Below are 17,801 nucleotides of genomic sequence, written 5' to 3'. Positions count from 1 at the left end.
GTCTGTCTCTGATATGCTATTTCTGCCCATCTACCTGCCCCTTTACAGCCCCTGTTGTTTTTTTTACATCCTGTATATGGAATTTTTCTGTCTACACTATGGATACCAACACAGGGTTTGCAGGATTGCCTATCTGCTTCCTGGATCACTGTATCTCCCTCATTTGTATGAAATTCACCTACTTATCAGGTGATTTGCATGTCACAGATGCTTCCATGTAGGCGTGTGCATGCGTGCCATCCAGCTCTGTTTACTGGATCGCACACCTGCTTACTTTTGTGTAAGCAATGTGCCATTATGCCCACATGGAAAAAAAACTCTCTGTAGGCTTTATTAAATTCTCCCCAACTTCTTTTTCATAAAGTGGCATATTTGCTCTGTTCGTAGATGTCTGTGAATGACATAACAATGTGGGTGCAATCAGAACTCTGCACATACAGCTACTGCACGGCTCAAAGGCATCAAGGAATTACAAAAACATGGTAGAGCCAGCAAACAGTGGACCAAAATCCGTTTATTGAAGGAAGGAGGAAAAAAACATACCGGTTTCGGCCCTTAGGCCTTCCTCAGTGTTTGTAACAAACACTGAAGAAGGCCTAAGGGCCGAAACCGGTATGTTTTTTTCCTCCTTCCTTCAATAAATGGATTTTGGTCCACTGTTTGCTGGCTCTACCATGTTTTTGTAATGACATAACAATGTGGCCACTATTTCTTCCCATCAAGTTTGTAATAGTTTCTTGACCCAAGTTATATCTGAGATCCCTTACAATGAAGTTAATTTTGAATCTTCCTCTGGCAATTCCCCATCCCTTTTTTTGGCTTATACCAGTGTTTGCAAACCTATCATTTTCCTGTATTAGCTTACTTTTCTCCTTCATTCTTGCTTTTCTGAATTTCTTTTCTGCAGAAATGTTTGAGGAGAAAGTAACAGGAATACTGTGGGTTATCTGACCTAGAAGTATACAGAAATTTGCAGACTACTGTCCAACCAGCAAACTCAGAATAGATTTCTAAAACTTTTGTTTGATTTTTTAATTTAAATAATACCTTCAAGTTTTTACTAAATAATAACAAGATAATCCATCCACAACAACTTTTTCCCATTTTTGCACATAGGGTCAGGGTGTCACTTCAAGAGTGGGAATCATCTAGAGCCAATGTTTACACCACTGGGTGGCTAGCCCTGCCACGATTGTTCTTCCATACCACATACTCGCACACCTGTGGCCAGTTTAGTGTGTCCAATCCACCCACTGCAAGTCTTAGGAATGTGTGTGGAAATCGGATCACCCAAAGGGAACCCACCCGAACATCTGTAAGACATGCAGAGTCTGCACAGAAGGCATCCCACCTGAGAATCAAACCAGGGATCCTCTTGCTGTGAGTTGAAATTGCTATCCACTGTGCCATTGTGCGCCCAGTAATAAGACAATGTCAGTCCTTAACTTAATGGGACTTTTTTATAATGTATACAGGACACTTCAAAGTATATGGCTGACTGGTATAAAGACAATGGAGCAAACTGTCCTTGACTTTAGGACTTTCCCTATCTCAGCGTTCCCTGCTAGAAACATTTATAGTCATGAATGGCAGATTTCTTACCACCACAGTAGATTCTTAAAATGATTCATAAAGAACACATTGTTGGAAACATTGTTTAAAAAAGAAATATGTGTGAAGGGCCTTTATTGTAAAATATTTCAATACATAAGATCTGCTGCTGCAGAAGTGCCATTATCTGTTTCCTTTGAACTGTGAAATGGAAATTTAATTCCAGCTAGTCGTATCAAAAGAATGTTCAGAAAGTGAGTGAAAAAACAAATCAGAATGAGCCAAAAAGATGTTCCATATTGCTCTTTGTGAGTTTTAAAAATGAAGTTTCCTTCCTTGTAGTTTGCTATTTTCTCAGAAAGACGGTGCAGCTTCACTTCGGACAAAAATAGTATCATGATAAGAAAACCGCTGCAACCTAAAAATAAAAAGGTAAAACATTAATGTTACTAGACTTCAGACAACTGAAAACATATGACATGTTTTACATTTGAGCAGTACTGCATTGCATTATGAAAATGAATCCATGCTCATATAATGGATTTTGCATATGTGCATGTGATTTAAATACAGCATACATCGTAGAGTGTTTTCTCAGTGCAGATTAAAACATGTTTCTAAAACGTCAACAAAATTAGAACCTAGATTATAGCTATATTACAAAAGAGATTAGAGGTGTAAGATTTGACAACAACCAGAAACACTTTGTCACATAATCTGTCTAAGTGATAAGCTCAGATCTGAGTTAGAATCAAAATGTAATTCTTCCCATCCTACAAAAAAGTCTCCTTAGTTTATTCCACACATCTGTGGAAATGTTAAGCAGTTTGACAGAAGGATCGGGTATGCCTTCCCTGCATTACTTATTGGTATATTCATATTGTGCCTTTGTTTTAATCTATTTTACATTAAGTTGCTTGACCACAATGGCTCCTTTTCATCCAGTACCTAGTTATGTTTTCCTTAACTAAAATAAGAATTCAGAGATACATACAAAGAATAAAACAAACTGCAGTTCCAAAAACAATATCCCCATTACATGCAAATTATGCGAAAAAAAAACAGAAGTAACATAATGTAAGAAGGCTTTATAATACACCACTTTTGACTTTCACTTCTCAGGTCACCATCCTGGCCAGATGGATAAGATAAGACTAAGAAGGACTGAAAGGCTAAAGAGTTACACCCATAGAAATGCTTATTTGAAGAGGGTCTGTAAGTCAAGTAGTACCAGCAATACATTCTTATTTAGTGTCTCTGTTAATATATATTTTAAGTTAAATTGTTCCTTTCCTTCTGATAGTCCTTGTTATTTATAAACATCTCTATGAAATTCTTCTTCCACCTTTTCTCCATCATGTGTATACACATTATGTTCTGTCATACGGTGTTTTTTTTTTTTTTTGCCTGCTAACATCAGTGAAATCCTTGCAATGATGGATGGCTTCTCCAAAACTTCATGTGCAGCTCCATATGGAAGTGGACAGAGCGATACGTTCCCTTCTTCAGCTGGCTATTCCTCTTCCTGGTCATCTTATTATTTATATTCCTTTCTGCTTTTTGATTTTGCATGTTCATTTTTATGTTATCTGATAAGAAAAATTCCAGATCCCATCTCATTTTGCTTATAACTACTGTTTCCTTATGAGGGGTGTGTGTGTGTGTGTGTGTGTGTGTGTGTGTGTGTGTGTGTGTGTGTGTGTGTGTGTGTACGTTTATATATAAATGCATATAGATATATAGACATATGCTTGTGCAGTGACTGTATAAACATGAGGTTTTGGTTTGTGATGTTGAGAGCAGTAGGAGTGTTCCTTTTTATTGATGGCTCATTTGGCCTATGTGTACTATAGTCAACAAGCAGCTGGTTTTAGTGTAACACTGCAGTGGCATTTTTACTTTGGTTGCTATTATGCAACTTTGCAGCTAGTATATATAAATTACAAGGGTCTGGCAGCAGACCTCCACCTACATCAGGAGATGTGGGTGTGAAACTTCCAAATAAAAATACAGAAAAGCATGGTGTGGGTGTGATTATGATATTGTAAGTGGTTGTGGGATAAGGTTTAGTGATTAGAAAAGGAAACTATTATAGTTTTGGATATAGATGATTTTTCAAAAAATATGTATAATTATAGAATAATCTGATGGCGGAACAGGGGAAGTACTTGGAGGTATTTTAAAGGGTGACACATCTTTTCTAAGGATGTAGTAAAGTCATTGGCCATCGGTGAATGATGGAATTCAAAATGGTTGGGAAAGACTTAATGAGCATCTTAGACAATCTGATAAAAATCAAGCCACAGTTTTGTTATGATTTGTTGTTTCTCCTTGTACTGTAGGTTATCCATCATGTAGGGATGTGGTAGGCCAGATGGGCCTACCTGTTGTTATCTGCCAACAGAACCTGTCTTTCTGTAAGCTAGCATTGTTTAAGTGGTTGCTGCTAGCAGGCTACTGTTAAAAAATAAAAATAACAACAAAAAAGGCAGCAGAATCCCCTATCTCTCATTTCTGTCAGTTCAGGATATTGACAAAGATGGGTAACAACATGATGCATAATAAAGAATATTGCCAGGTGTCTAACAATTAGGTGGTTGGTTTTGGATTCATGTTTTATTCTTCCTTTTTGTCTAATATCTCCAAATCATTTGAAATTGCTGCTAACACCTCAACAGCAATAAACTATTATTGCAGAATCACAGAGTCTGCTAAGTCAAATGCTTTTTATGACAAATGAATAAACATGCAGTTGTATCTAACCAGGTCAACAAAAGCACAGATGAAAATAGAAAAATTAATGTTTTAGTACTATATAACCACATAAAGGTAATAAAACATGGCTTTGAGTTTTTTTTTTGTCCTGAAATCTGTAGCCAATGTAGAGCATGAATGATTCATAGTGCAGTAACTGGGGGTGGGGGGTACTGTACATACAAATTCTGTCATTGCTTACAGTTTACCTTCATGACAAATACAGTTATTGTTAATGATAAACACCATTAATACACAAATAAAGTATAATATGATGCTCTGTGATGCTGGAAATGTTTACAGCGAGTCACCAGTTGGGAGACTTCATGTTCTGAAAGTGCCACTGTTAGAAAAGGATTTGAAATCTTGGCTAATTCTAACTTTAGCCATCAGAGGGATGGTTAGATAGCAACAGGCTTATTTTATTAGTTTATTGAGCACTGCTTTCGTCATATTTTGAATACTCTTTGCACTTTTGAAACCTTATAAACAAGAGGAAACTGAAATCATAAATAAATAGAAAGTGTTAAGTATGACCAGCAAATTGTATGGGTGTACAATATATATTTGTATATGACATTTTGCTATGCTTGATTTATTAACTTTGGGGATAAGACAAAATAGAAGAAACATGGTATGGCATAGATGAAAACAATTGTTAAGAGCATGGTAGAATGATGGAATTTAAGAGGAAGGAGAGATGAAGGACAAAGGAGTAGCTTTGCCTCCCACTATGAGTCACCAAAAGTGAATGCACTGAAGATTGGAATCCCCAAACTGCATTCACTGAAAAAGAAAACCCTTCCGAAAAACACTTGTGTTTCTTGTTGGGAGATCAAGCCCACAACACTCTCCAAACTTATAGACAACAACACTGCTATTGCACCAACTGAAAGGAGGAAATTCCCCACAAAAGGAAATCACTTCTGACACAACTGGCCGACAGTGATTCCTGTGGAGAAATAGCTATCACTGGCAGTTTGAACCTTGGGTACCTGAAGCTCAAGCATTCAGTCTTCATCCACCAGTAGGTTACCTGTTGCTGCGACTGGCAAATTGCTAAGTATTTGTTTAAAAGTAATAAAAGGAACTATTCTTTTTGGACAGGCTGGTGGAATCATAGAATATGTTACCTCCAAGATCATACTTTTTGAGTATATTGAAAAGGATATTACTAAAATTAAATACTGGCCCCACTGTTATACGTGCTCGCCAACTAGAAACTCAACATTTTTGACTAAGGAGTATATCTGAACTCATGAAAGCTAGGAAACAAACTAGGATTAGATACCCTACTATGCCTAGTCCTAAACTATGACAAGTCTAATTACACACCTTGTCCGCCAGGGAACTACAAGCCCAGGCTTAAAACCCAAAGGACTTGGCGGTGCCTCACACCCACCTAGAGGAGCCTGTTCTAGAACCGATAATCCACGTTTTACCCAACCTTCCCTGGCATTTCAGCCTATATACCGCCGTCGCCAGCCAACCCCATGAGGGCCCACCAGTTGGCAAAATAGACACCATCTAACACGTCAGGTCGAGGTGTAGCACATGAGAAGGAAGAAATGGGCTACATTTTCTAATAGAAAACATGGACAGCCCCATGAAATTGGAGCTCTAAGCTGGATTTAGTAGTAAGAAAAAATAAGAATATTTTTCTGAAGCCGGCCATGAGGCGCGCACACACCGCCCGTCACTCTCCTCAACAATCGCAAGTAATAAATAATTAGTTTAGACAAGAAAGAGGAGGCAAGTCGTAACATGGTAAGTGTACCGGAAGGTGTACTTGGTTTCAAAATGTAGCTAAGTCAGAAAAGCACCCCCCTTACACTGAGGATACACCCGTGCAAATCGGGTCATTTTGAACTAAATTGCAAGCCTGTTATTTTTTAACCTGTAAATCTTATATAATATTTATTCTATAAGCAAATCATTTGTGCTTCTAGTATTGGAGAAAGAAAGAAATCCCAGCGCATAAAAAGTACCGCAAGGGAAAGCTGAAAAACTTATGAAAAATTAAGTACTAAAAAGCAAAGACTAATACTTGTACCTTTTGCATCATGGTCTAGCTAGTCATTAAGGGCAAAAAGAATTTTAGTCCCGCCCCCGAAACTAGGCGAGCTACTCCAAGACAGCCAAACGGGCCAACTCGTCCATGTGGCAAAATGGTGAGAAGAGCTCCGAGTAGCGGTGAAAAGCCAAACGAGCCTAGAGATAGCTGGTTACTCGAGAAACGAATCTTAGTTCTACCCTAAATTCTTCATGTGTTGCTACTTAAAATCCATAATTAAATTTAGAGGCTACTCAAAGGGGGGACAGCCCCTTTGAGAAAGGACACAACCTCAGCAAACGGATAATGACCAATTTCTAAGGAAACATTTAAGTGGGCATAAAAGCAGCCACCAACAAAGAAAGCGTTATAGCTCCCCCATAACTTACCCATCAATTCAATTAAATAATTATAATCCATCTTACGTATCGAGTTGACTTATATTAGTATAAGTGCAAAAATGCTAGAATGAGTAACAAGAAAATATAATTTTCTCCCCACACAAGTGTTAGTCAGAACAGACTACCTGCTGACAATTATTGATAATGAACATAATGTAATAACCTACTATAAACAAGAAAACCCTACACTAGCATATTATAAATTGTACACTGAAGTGTGCTTGGAAAAATTAAAAGGATGAGAAGGAACTCGGCAACTATGGGCCTCGCCTGTTTACCAAAAACATCGCCTCCTGCCAAACATAGGAGGTACTGCCTGCCCTGTGACTCTGTTCAACGGCCGCGGTATTTTGACCGTGCGAAGGTAGCGTAATCACTTGTCTCTTAATTAGGGACCTGTATGAATGGCAACACGAGGGCCCGACTGTCTCCTCTACCAGATTAGTGAAATTGATCTGTCCGTTCAAAAGCGGACATTTTTTCATAAGACGAGAAGACCCTGTGGAGCTTAAAGTTCTGACATTAAACATAAATGTAAATAAATACTTAAAGTCCTCTAATGTCAAATACTTTCGGTTGGGGCAACCACGGAGTATAAAAAACCCTCCGCAATGTAATACTATTTTAAGAAAAACAATTCTTAAACTAGAATATTTAGCACAATTGATCCAGGTAACTGAACAATGAACCAAGTTACCCCAGGGATAACAGCGCAATCCCCTTTAAGAGTCCCCATCGACAAGGGGGTTTACGACCTCGATGTTGGATCAGGATGTCCTGGTGGTGCAGCCGCTGCCAAGGGTTTATTTGTTCAACAATTAATATCCTACGTGATCTGAGTTCAGACCGGAGCAATCCAGGTCAGTTTCTATCTATGACTTCTTTTTTCTAGTACGAAAGGACTGAAAAACGGGGGCCTATATAAAAATATGCCCCACCCACCACTACTGAAATTATATAAAGTAGCTAAGTGGGGAACTTCCCCGCGGAAGAAAACCACACTGTTGGAGTGGCAGAGATTGGTAAGTGCAGAAGACCTAAGACCTTCATTTTGGGGGCTCAAATCCCCCCTTCAACTATGAACCTCCTTTCTACAATTACTAATTCACTAATATATATTGTTCCAATTCTTCTGGCTGTAGCATTCCTAACTCTTATTGAACGGAAAATTATTGGATATATACAGCACCGTAAAGGCCCAAATGTAGTTGGACCCTACGGACTTCTTCAGCCTATCGCCGACGGAGTAAAACTTTTTATTAAAGAACCAGTACGCCCCACTGCCTCCTCAACAACTTTATTTATTTTTGCCCCAACTATTGCACTAACCCTTGCACTTTTGATTTGAGCCCCACTTCCTATACCATTCTCTATAGCTAACATTAATTTAACCCTCCTCTTTATTATAGCTGTCTCCAGCCTCTCCGTCTATTCAATCTTAACATACGCTTTAATTGGGGCACTTCGAGCAGTTGCACAAACTATCTCCTACGAAGTAAGCCTTGGCCTTATTTTATTAGCAGCAGTTATTTTTATAGGAAATTTTTCTATACTGGGGTTTTCGATGGGACAAGAAACAATTTGACTTATTGTTCCCGTCTGACCTCTCGCAGTGATATGATATATCTCCACCTTGGCTGAAACCAATCGCTCCCCCTTCGACCTAGCCGAAGGAGAATCAGAGCTAGTCTCAGGCTTTAATGTAGAGTACGCCGGGGGCCCATTTGCCCTATTTTTTTCTTGCAGAATATGCTAATATTATACTAATAAACACCGTTTCTGTGATTATTTCTTTAGGAAGCACATTAAACCCATTATTTCCAGAAATGACAACTTCACTATTGATAATCAAAACAACAGCTCTTTCCCTGGTTTTCCTATGAATCCGAGCATCATACCCACGATTTCGCTATGATCAATTAATACACCTTACTTGAAAAAACTTCTTGCCCCTTACCTTGTCTCTTATTATTTTACACATCTCCATTCCCTTAGCTCTCACAGGACTCCCCCCCCCAATTTTAGGAAATATGCCTGAAATTAAAGGGCCACTTTGATAGAGTGAATAATGGGGGTTAGCCCCCCCCTATTTCCTAGAAGGGCAGGCATTGAACCTGCGCCAAAGAGATCAAAACTCTACATGCTCCCACTACACCACCTTCTAGTAAAGTCAGCTAAAAAAGCTTTCGGGCCCATACCCCGAAAATGTTGGTTAAACTCCTTCCTTTACTAATGAGCCCAACCATTCTATTCATCTTAATTATAAGCCTTGGCCTTGGGACTACAGTAACATTCATAAGCTCCAACTGATTGTTAGCCTGAATCGGACTAGAGATTAACACAATATCGATTATCCCACTTATGTCCCAACACCATCACCCGCGAGCCACAGAAGCAGCAACAAAGTATTTTCTCGCACAAGCCGCTGCCTCAATTATAATTCTATTTTCTAGCTTAGTTAATGCATGAGCAGCAGGAGAATGGAATATTACTAACTTATTAACCCCAACCTCCGCCACTTTGATTGCTCTAGCACTAGCTATTAAAATTGGCCTAGCCCCAATACATTTTTGACTCCCAGAAGTCCTACAAGGGCTTGCCCTGACAACAGGGGCAATTCTCGCAACTTGACAAAAACTTGCACCATTTATTCTGTTGTATCAAATTTCTGACACTATTAATCCGACACTACTTCTAGTACTTGGTCTTCTATCAACCCTGATCGGGGGTTGAACCGGACTAAACCAAACACATCTACGAAAAATCTTAGCTTGCTCTTCCATCGCCCATATAGGATGGATAACTATAATTTTACCCTTTGCCCCCAACCTTGCACTACTTAACTTAGTAATTTACATTACCCTAACCCTTCCCCTATTTCTTACACTTAACATTTGCTCATCCACCTCTATCTCATCCCTTGCCCTCAATTGAACAAAATCCCCTCTACTCATGACCATACTACTAATTATTTTACTCTCATTAGGAGGGCTCCCGCCATTAACAGGCTTCATACCAAAATGGCTAATTCTACAAGAGTTAACAAATAATGGCCTATACATTTTTGCCACTGCCGCCGCACTTTCCGCCTTACTCAGCCTATACTTCTATCTCCGTCTATGTTATACAACTTCCCTCACAATCCCCCCAAATACCTTAAATAGTAACCACTGACGCCCTAATACCTCAGTGTATCAAATTTTACCAGTAATCCTGATTCTCGCAACAGCGCTTCTCCCCTTAACACCCAGCCTCCTTGTGTAAATAGGAACTTAGGCTAACCTAAACCAAAAGCCTTCAAAGCTTTAAATAAAAGTGAAAATCTTTTAGTTCCTGTAAAACCTGCGGGACTTTACCCCACATCTTATGAATGCAACTCAAACACTTTAATTAAGCTAAGGCTTTCTAGATGAGGGGGCCTTGATCCCCCGAACTCTTAGTTAACAGCTAAGCGCCTAAACTTACGGGCATTCATCTACTTCCGCCGTGCCTATGGCAGTGGCAGAAGCCACGGCGGAAGTAAATTCGCGTCTCCGGATTTGCAATCCGGCATGATAACACCACATGACTTGGCAGGCAGGGGTATTTCTCCCCTCTTTGCGGGACTACAGTCCGCCGCCTCATTCTCGGCTACCCTACCTGTGACTTTAACGCGTTGACTCTTTTCAACAAACCACAAAGATATCGGCACCCTTTACATGGTCTTCGGTGCCTGGGCCGGAATGGTCGGGACTGCCCTAAATCTCCTAATTCGAGCAGAATTAAGCCAACCCGGAGCTTTACTCGGGGACGACCAAATCTATAATGTTCTTGTTACCGCCCACGCCTTCATTATGATCTTTTTTATAGTTATACCAATTATAATCGGCGGCTTTGGGAATTGACTAATCCCCCTTATAATTGGGGCACCAGATATGGCCTTCCCCCAAATAAACAACATAAGTTTTTGGCTTCTTCCCCCATCATTTCTACTTCTACTCGCGGGCTCCGGCGTAGAGGCTGGGGCCGGCACTGGTTGAACAGTGTACCCCCCTCTTGCTAGCAACCTCGCTCATGCTGGGGCTTCAGTAGACCTAACAATTTTCTCTCTCCACTTGGCCGGGGTTTCTTCAATTCTTGGCTCAATTAATTTTATCACTACAATTATTAACATAAAACCCCCTGCAGCCTCTCAATACCAAACGCCCCTATTTATCTGATCCGTAATAATCACAACAGTTCTTTTACTCCTTTCACTTCCAGTTCTTGCTGCCAGCATTACCATGCTACTCACTGATCGAAACTTAAATACAACATTTTTTGATCCCGCAGGCGGAGGGGACCCAATTTTATACCAACACCTTTTCTGATTCTTCGGCCACCCAGAAGTCTATATTCTTATCCTTCCCGGGTTCAGAATAATCTCCCACATCGTCGCCTTTTATTCTGGAAAAAAGGAACCTTTCGGCTACATGGGAATAGTTTGAGCAATAATAGCAATTGGCCTTTTAGGCTTTATTGTATGGGCCCATCATATGTTTACCGTAGGTATAGACGTTGACACACGAGCATATTTTACATCAGCAACAATAATCATCGCCATCCCAACAGGTGTAAAAGTTTTTAGTTGGCTAGCTACACTTCATGGAGGGGCAATCAAATGAGAAACCCCCCTTCTATGGGCGCTGGGCTTTATCTTTTTATTTACAGTCGGGGGACTTACTGGAATTGTACTCGCTAACTCCTCACTAGATATCATGTTGCATGACACATACTATGTAGTTGCCCACTTCCACTATGTTCTCTCGATAGGCACAGTTTTTACCATTATGGGGGGATTAATACACTGATTTCCTCTAATAACAGGGTACACATTACATGATACCTGAACAAAAATTCACTTCGGAGTAATATTCCTGGGAGTTAACCTGACCTTCTTCCCACAACATTTTCTTGGTTTGGCCGGCATGCCTCGTCGATATTCCGACTACCCAGATGCATACACCCTATGAAATACACTTTCCTCAATTGGTTCACTAATTTCCCTCGTAGCTGTAATTCTTCTATTATTTATTATTTGAGAAGCATTTGCCTCAAAACGAGAAGTAAATTCTATTGAGTTAATTTACACAAACGTCGAATGAATACACGGCTGTCCCCCACCCCACCACACATTTGAAGAGCCAGCCTTTGTTCAAATTCAACACTAGCCCACGAGAAAGAAGGGAATTGAACCCCCATAAATTGGTTTCAAGCCAACCACATAACCGCTCTGCCACTTTCTTATAAGATATTAGTAAAAATAATACATTGCCTTGTCAAGGCAAAATTGTGAGTGGGATTCTCACATATCTTGCTATGGCCCACCCATCACAGCTAGGTTTACAAGACGCCGCTTCTCCAGTGATAGAAGAACTAATTCACTTCCACGACCACGCCCTAATAATTGTATTTTTGATCAGCACCTTAGTCCTTTATATTATTGTAGCAATAGTATCGACACAATTTACAAATAAATTTATCTTAGATTCCCAAGAGATTGAAATTGTATGAACAATTTTACCAGCTGTTATTTTGATTATAATTGCACTGCCCTCCCTTCGAATCTTGTATCTTATAGACGAAATCAACGACCCCCACCTAACGGTTAAAGCAGTCGGCCATCAATGATATTGAAGCTACGAATACTCAGATTATGAGGCACTCAACTTCGATTCCTACATAATTCCCACACAAGACCTTTCCCCTGGACAATTTCGACTTTTAGAGACAGACTATCGTATAGTGGTACCAATAGAATCCCCAATCTGAGTTTTAATTACAGCAGATGACGTAATTCACTCCTGAGCAGTGCCTGCCCTTGGGATTAAAATAGACGCTGTTCCAGGCCGATTGAACCAAGCATCATTTATTACTGCTCGCCCAGGAATATTTTACGGGCAATGTTCAGAGATCTGTGGCGCAAATCACAGCTTTATGCCAATCGTTGTAGAAGCCGTCCCACTCCAGCACTTCGAAAGTTGATCTTCATCAATACTAGAAAAAGCCTCACTATGAAGCTAAATTCCAGCGTCAGCCTTTTAAGCTGAAGATTGGTGTTCACACCCACCCTTAGTGACATGCCACAATTAAACCCCGGCCCTTGACTTATTATCTTGTTAATCTCTTGATTAACATTCTTATTGATTTTATTCCCAAAAGTCCTTTCACACAAGAATAATAACCCCCCACCTCACAAAATCAGGATAAATTACTTTTATCCCCCTGAAACTGACCATGACTCTAAGCTTTTTTGATCAATTTTTAAGTCCCACTATCTTAGGAATTCCTCTAATTCTGTTATCTCTTATTCTCCCATGACTCCTATACCCAACTTTGCCAAATCGCTGACTAACCAGCCGTCTCCTAACCCTACAGAATTGATTTATTTTTCGAGCAGCCGCTCAACTTATAGCCCCGATTAATCAGCAAGGACATAAATGGGCCGCAATCCTCACATCCTTAATAATTTTCCTTATCTCGATTAACCTTTTAGGCCTTCTCCCCTATATTTTTACACCTACAACCCAATTGTCAATAAATATAGGCTTTACCGTACCAATATGACTTGCAACAGTTTTAATTGGCTTGCGCAATCAACCAACTTCATCTTTCGGACACCTTCTCCCAGAAGGCACCCCAAATCTATTGATTCCCGCCCTCGTTGTAATTGAAACAATCAGCCTATTTATTCGACCCCTCGCCCTTGGCGTTCGGCTAACGTCAAATTTAACCGCAGGCCACCTGCTAATACAACTCATTGCTACAGCTGCCTTCTTTTTAGCCTCACTAATACCAACAGTTGCACTACTAACTTACACAATTCTCTTTTTACTCACAATTCTAGAATTGGCTGTCGCAATAATCCAAGCATATGTCTTTGTATTATTACTGACGCTTTATTTACAAGAAAATATTTATGGCCCACCAAGCACATGCCTTTCACATAGTAGACCCAAGCCCATGGCCCCTGACTGGGGCAACAGCCGCCCTTCTTATAACATCTGGTCTTGCCATTTGATTCCACTACCATACTGCTATCTTACTAGCAATCGGCCTGATTCTTACGCTCCTCACAATATACCAATGACGACGAGATATTGTCCGAGAAGGGACTTTTCAAGGTCACCATACAGCCCCCGTACAAAAGGGGTTACGCTACGGAATAATCCTATTTATTACATCTGAAGTCCTATTCTTTTTCGGCTTCTTTTGAGCATTTTACCACTCCAGTTTAGCCCCAACCCCAGAACTAGGAGGATGCTGACCACCAACAGGAATTATCCCACTAGACCCGTTTGAAGTTCCGCTACTAAACACCGCGGTTCTTCTGGCCTCCGGAGTTACAGTAACATGGGCCCACCACAGCCTAATAGAAGGTAATCGCAAAGAAACAACTCAAGCCTTACTTTTTACCGTCTTACTTGGTCTCTATTTTACAGCCCTTCAAGCCATAGAATATTACGAAGCCCCATTCACAATCGCTGACAGTGTTTACGGCGCCACCTTCTTTGTAGCCACCGGCTTTCATGGGCTTCATGTTATTATTGGCTCTACATTTTTACTAATTTGCCTCCTGCGACAGGCCCAATATCACTTTACCTCAAACCACCACTTTGGATTTGAAGCCTCAGCCTGATACTGGCATTTTGTTGATGTCGTATGACTATTTCTTTACGTTTCAATTTACTGATGAGGCTCATGTTTTTCTAGTATTAACTAGTGCAAATGACTTCCAATCATTAAGACTTGGTGAAAATCCAAGGAAAAGCAAATGAATCTCTTAATTATTATAATTATCTCCATCATTCTCCCGATTATTCTTAAACTACTTGGATTCTGACTTCCAACTCTTAGCCCAGACAATGAAAAAGTTTCTCCCTACGAGTGCGGCTTTGACCCACTAGGCTCTACCCGTCTACCATTCTCATTAAAATTTTTCCTAGTTGCTATTCTATTTCTACTGTTTGACCTAGAAATTGCAATCCTTCTCCCGTTACCATGGGCCCTTCAATCCAACACCCCCATTATTACCTTTCTAATTGCACTACTAATTTTGATCTTACTAGCATTAGGCCTCATTTATGAATGACTTCAAGGGGGTCTAGAATGGGCAGAATGGGCAATTAATCTAAAAAAGATAATTGATTTCGACTCAGCAGATTGTGGTTAAATTCCACAATTGCCCTATGACCCCAACACTTTTTTCTATCGTCTCCGCATTTTACTCTAGCCTAATGGGTCTCGCTCTCAACCGATCACACTTAATTCTCGCCCTTCTATGCCTAGAAGGAGCAATACTTTCAGTCTTTATAATAATTTCGATATGGCCGGCCTTTCACGGACCTTACTCAATCGCTGGTACTCCCTTAATCCTACTCGCCTTGGCTGCCTGTGAAGCCGGCACAGGACTCGCATTAATAGTTGCAACAGCACAAACCCACGGAACCGATCATCTAAAAGCCCTAAATCTTCTACAATGCTAAAAATTTTAATTCCAACAATTATGCTAATCCCCACAACTTGATTAATTTCCCAGCCCCTCCACTGAGCCATACCCCTAGCTTACACTGCACTAATTGCCTGTTCCAGCCTACTTCTACTGAAATGGGACTCAATCTCTGGCTGATCATTTATTAATCTCTACATGACAGTTGACTCAATCTCCTCCCCCCTTTTAGTTTTATCTTGTTGACTTCTACCACTTATGATTCTAGCTAGTCAAAATCACATGCTGCATGAACCCACCCAACGCCAACGAATGTACTTAACCCTATTGATAACTCTACAAACCTTTTTACTTTTAACATTCATAGCCTCAGAACTTATTATATTCTATGTTATATTTGAAGCTACCTTAATCCCCACCCTAATTGTTATTACGCGCTGGGGAAACCAGGCAGAGCGTCTCCAGGCCGGAACATATTTTTTGTTTTACACTCTCGCAGGCTCCCTCCCACTTCTTATTGCTCTTCTCTTAATTAACAAAAGTATAACAACCTCATCAATTATTTTACTAAACTTTTTTTCTACAAGCTTTTCATCAAACTTCTATGCCCCCACCCTTTGATGAGCCGCCTCTCTTTTTGCATTTTTAGTTAAAATGCCCCTCTATGGAGTTCATTTATGGCTCCCTAAAGCTCATGTAGAAGCCCCAATTGCCAGCTCTATAGTTCTAGCTGCAATTCTTCTAAAACTCGGAGGGTACGGAATATTACGGATAAGTCCAATTTTACCGCCCCTGGCTAAACCATTAATCTATCCATTTGTTATTTTAGCCCTCTGGGGCATTATTATAACCGGGATAATTTGCTTGCGCCAGTCCGACCTAAAATCCCTAATCGCTTATTCTTCCGTAAGCCACATAGGTTTGGTGATTTCAGGAATTCTTATTCAAACCCCATGAGGCCTTACTGGGGCAGTTATGCTTATAATTGCCCATGGACTCACTTCATCCCTCCTATTTTGTCTTGCCAATACAAATTATGAACGAACCCACAGTCGAACCATACTTCTGGCCCGAGGAATACAAACTATTTTACCCCTCTTCGGCCTATGATGACTTCTAGCAAATCTCACCAATCTTGCCCTTCCCCCGTCTATTAACCTTATAGCAGAACTACTTATTATTATAGCAACATTCAATTGAACATGACTAACCCTTTTTCTTACAGGCATCGGTACCTTAATTACAGCAACATACTCCCTCTACATATATATAATGACCCAGCATGGTCAAATCTCCTCCCAAACGGCCATAATAGAGCCGGCACACACACGAGAACATCTTCTTATTTCACTTCATCTAATCCCCTCCTTCTTATTAATTACGAAACCAGAACTAATCTGAGGCTGATTCTACTGCAAACATAGTTTAACAAAAACACTAGGTTGTGGACCAAAAAACAGGGGTTAAAGTCCCCTTGTTCGCCGAGAGGGGTCGGGGACACTAAGGCCTGCTAAGCCTTACTTCCACAGTTCAACTCCGTGGCCCACTCAGCTTTTAAAGGAAAAAAGTTATCCACTGGCCTTAGGAGCCATTTTTCTTGGTGCAAATCCAAGTAAAAGCTATGACCACACAATCAGCAATACTATCCTCATCTTTACTAGTTTTTTTTATTCTCCTCGCCCCACTGGCACTAACTCTAGTTCCCTCATTAACCTCCCCGCGTTGATGCAAATTTCACGCAAAGTCTGCTGTAAAACTCACCTTCTTTGTTAGTCTTTTTCCTCTCTTACTTTTTATGGACCAGGGCATCAAAGTTGTCTCAACTAACTATCAATGAATAGCCGTTAATTCATTTACCTTTAACATTGCCTTCAAATTCGACTTCTTATCAATTACTTTTATGTCAATCGCCCTATTTGTAACCTGGTCCATTCTTGACTTTGCAATCTGGTACATGCATGAAGACCCCTACATTAACCAATTCTTTAAATACCTTCTATTATTTTTAACAGCAATAATAGTGTTAACATCAGCAAATAACCTATTCCAACTGTTTATCGGATGAGAGGGAGTTGGAATTATATCATTCCTACTTATCGGCTGATGATACGGCCGAGCCGACGCAAACACAGCCGCCCTCCAAGCAGTACTTTATAACCGAGTCGGGGATATTGGCCTAATTCTTGCAATTTCCTGATTTGCCACAAATTTAAACACCCTCGATATTCAACAACTATTTATTCTTAACACAAATGAAGCCTTGATTGTTCCACTACTCGGTCTAATTTTAGCAGCAGCAGGTAAATCAGCACAATTCGGACTTCACCCCTGACTGCCAGCAGCCATAGAAGGTCCAACCCCAGTCTCCGCCCTTCTTCACTCAAGCACAATAGTTGTAGCTGGCATTTTTCTTCTTATTCGTCTTCACCCACTACTCCAAAATAACGAAACCGCCCTAACACTTTGTCTTCTTCTGGGTGCAATTACCACTGTATTTACAGCCACATGTGCTTTAACACAAAACGACATCAAAAAGATTGTAGCATTTTCAACATCCAGCCAACTAGGCCTAATA

The 17,801-nt window shown here is 40.3% G+C and overlaps 1 protein-coding gene across 1 annotated transcript in view; it reads right to left on the bottom strand.

Annotated features, from left to right (window-relative positions):
• Positions 1-1,656: 1,656 nt before the first annotated feature.
• LOC122801067 (clarin-1-like) overlaps positions 1,657-17,801 on the bottom strand; it is a 335,249-nt gene continuing 319,104 nt past the window's right edge. Inside the window, exon 3 of the mRNA XM_044070559.1 lies at positions 1,657-1,969. Coding sequence (XP_043926494.1) covers positions 1,701-1,969 — 269 coding nt within the window. The 3' untranslated portion in view covers positions 1,657-1,700. The remainder of the gene's footprint in view (positions 1,970-17,801) is intronic.

The sequence above is a fragment of the Protopterus annectens genome, chromosome 4.part1 (assembly GCF_019279795.1).
Source record: "Protopterus annectens isolate FY-2018-M chromosome 4.part1, PAN1.0, whole genome shotgun sequence".
Classification (NCBI taxonomy): Eukaryota; Metazoa; Chordata; order Ceratodontiformes; family Protopteridae; genus Protopterus; species Protopterus annectens.
Note: the sequence above shows the minus strand (reverse complement) of the source record. Positions and strands in the feature narration are given on the sequence as shown.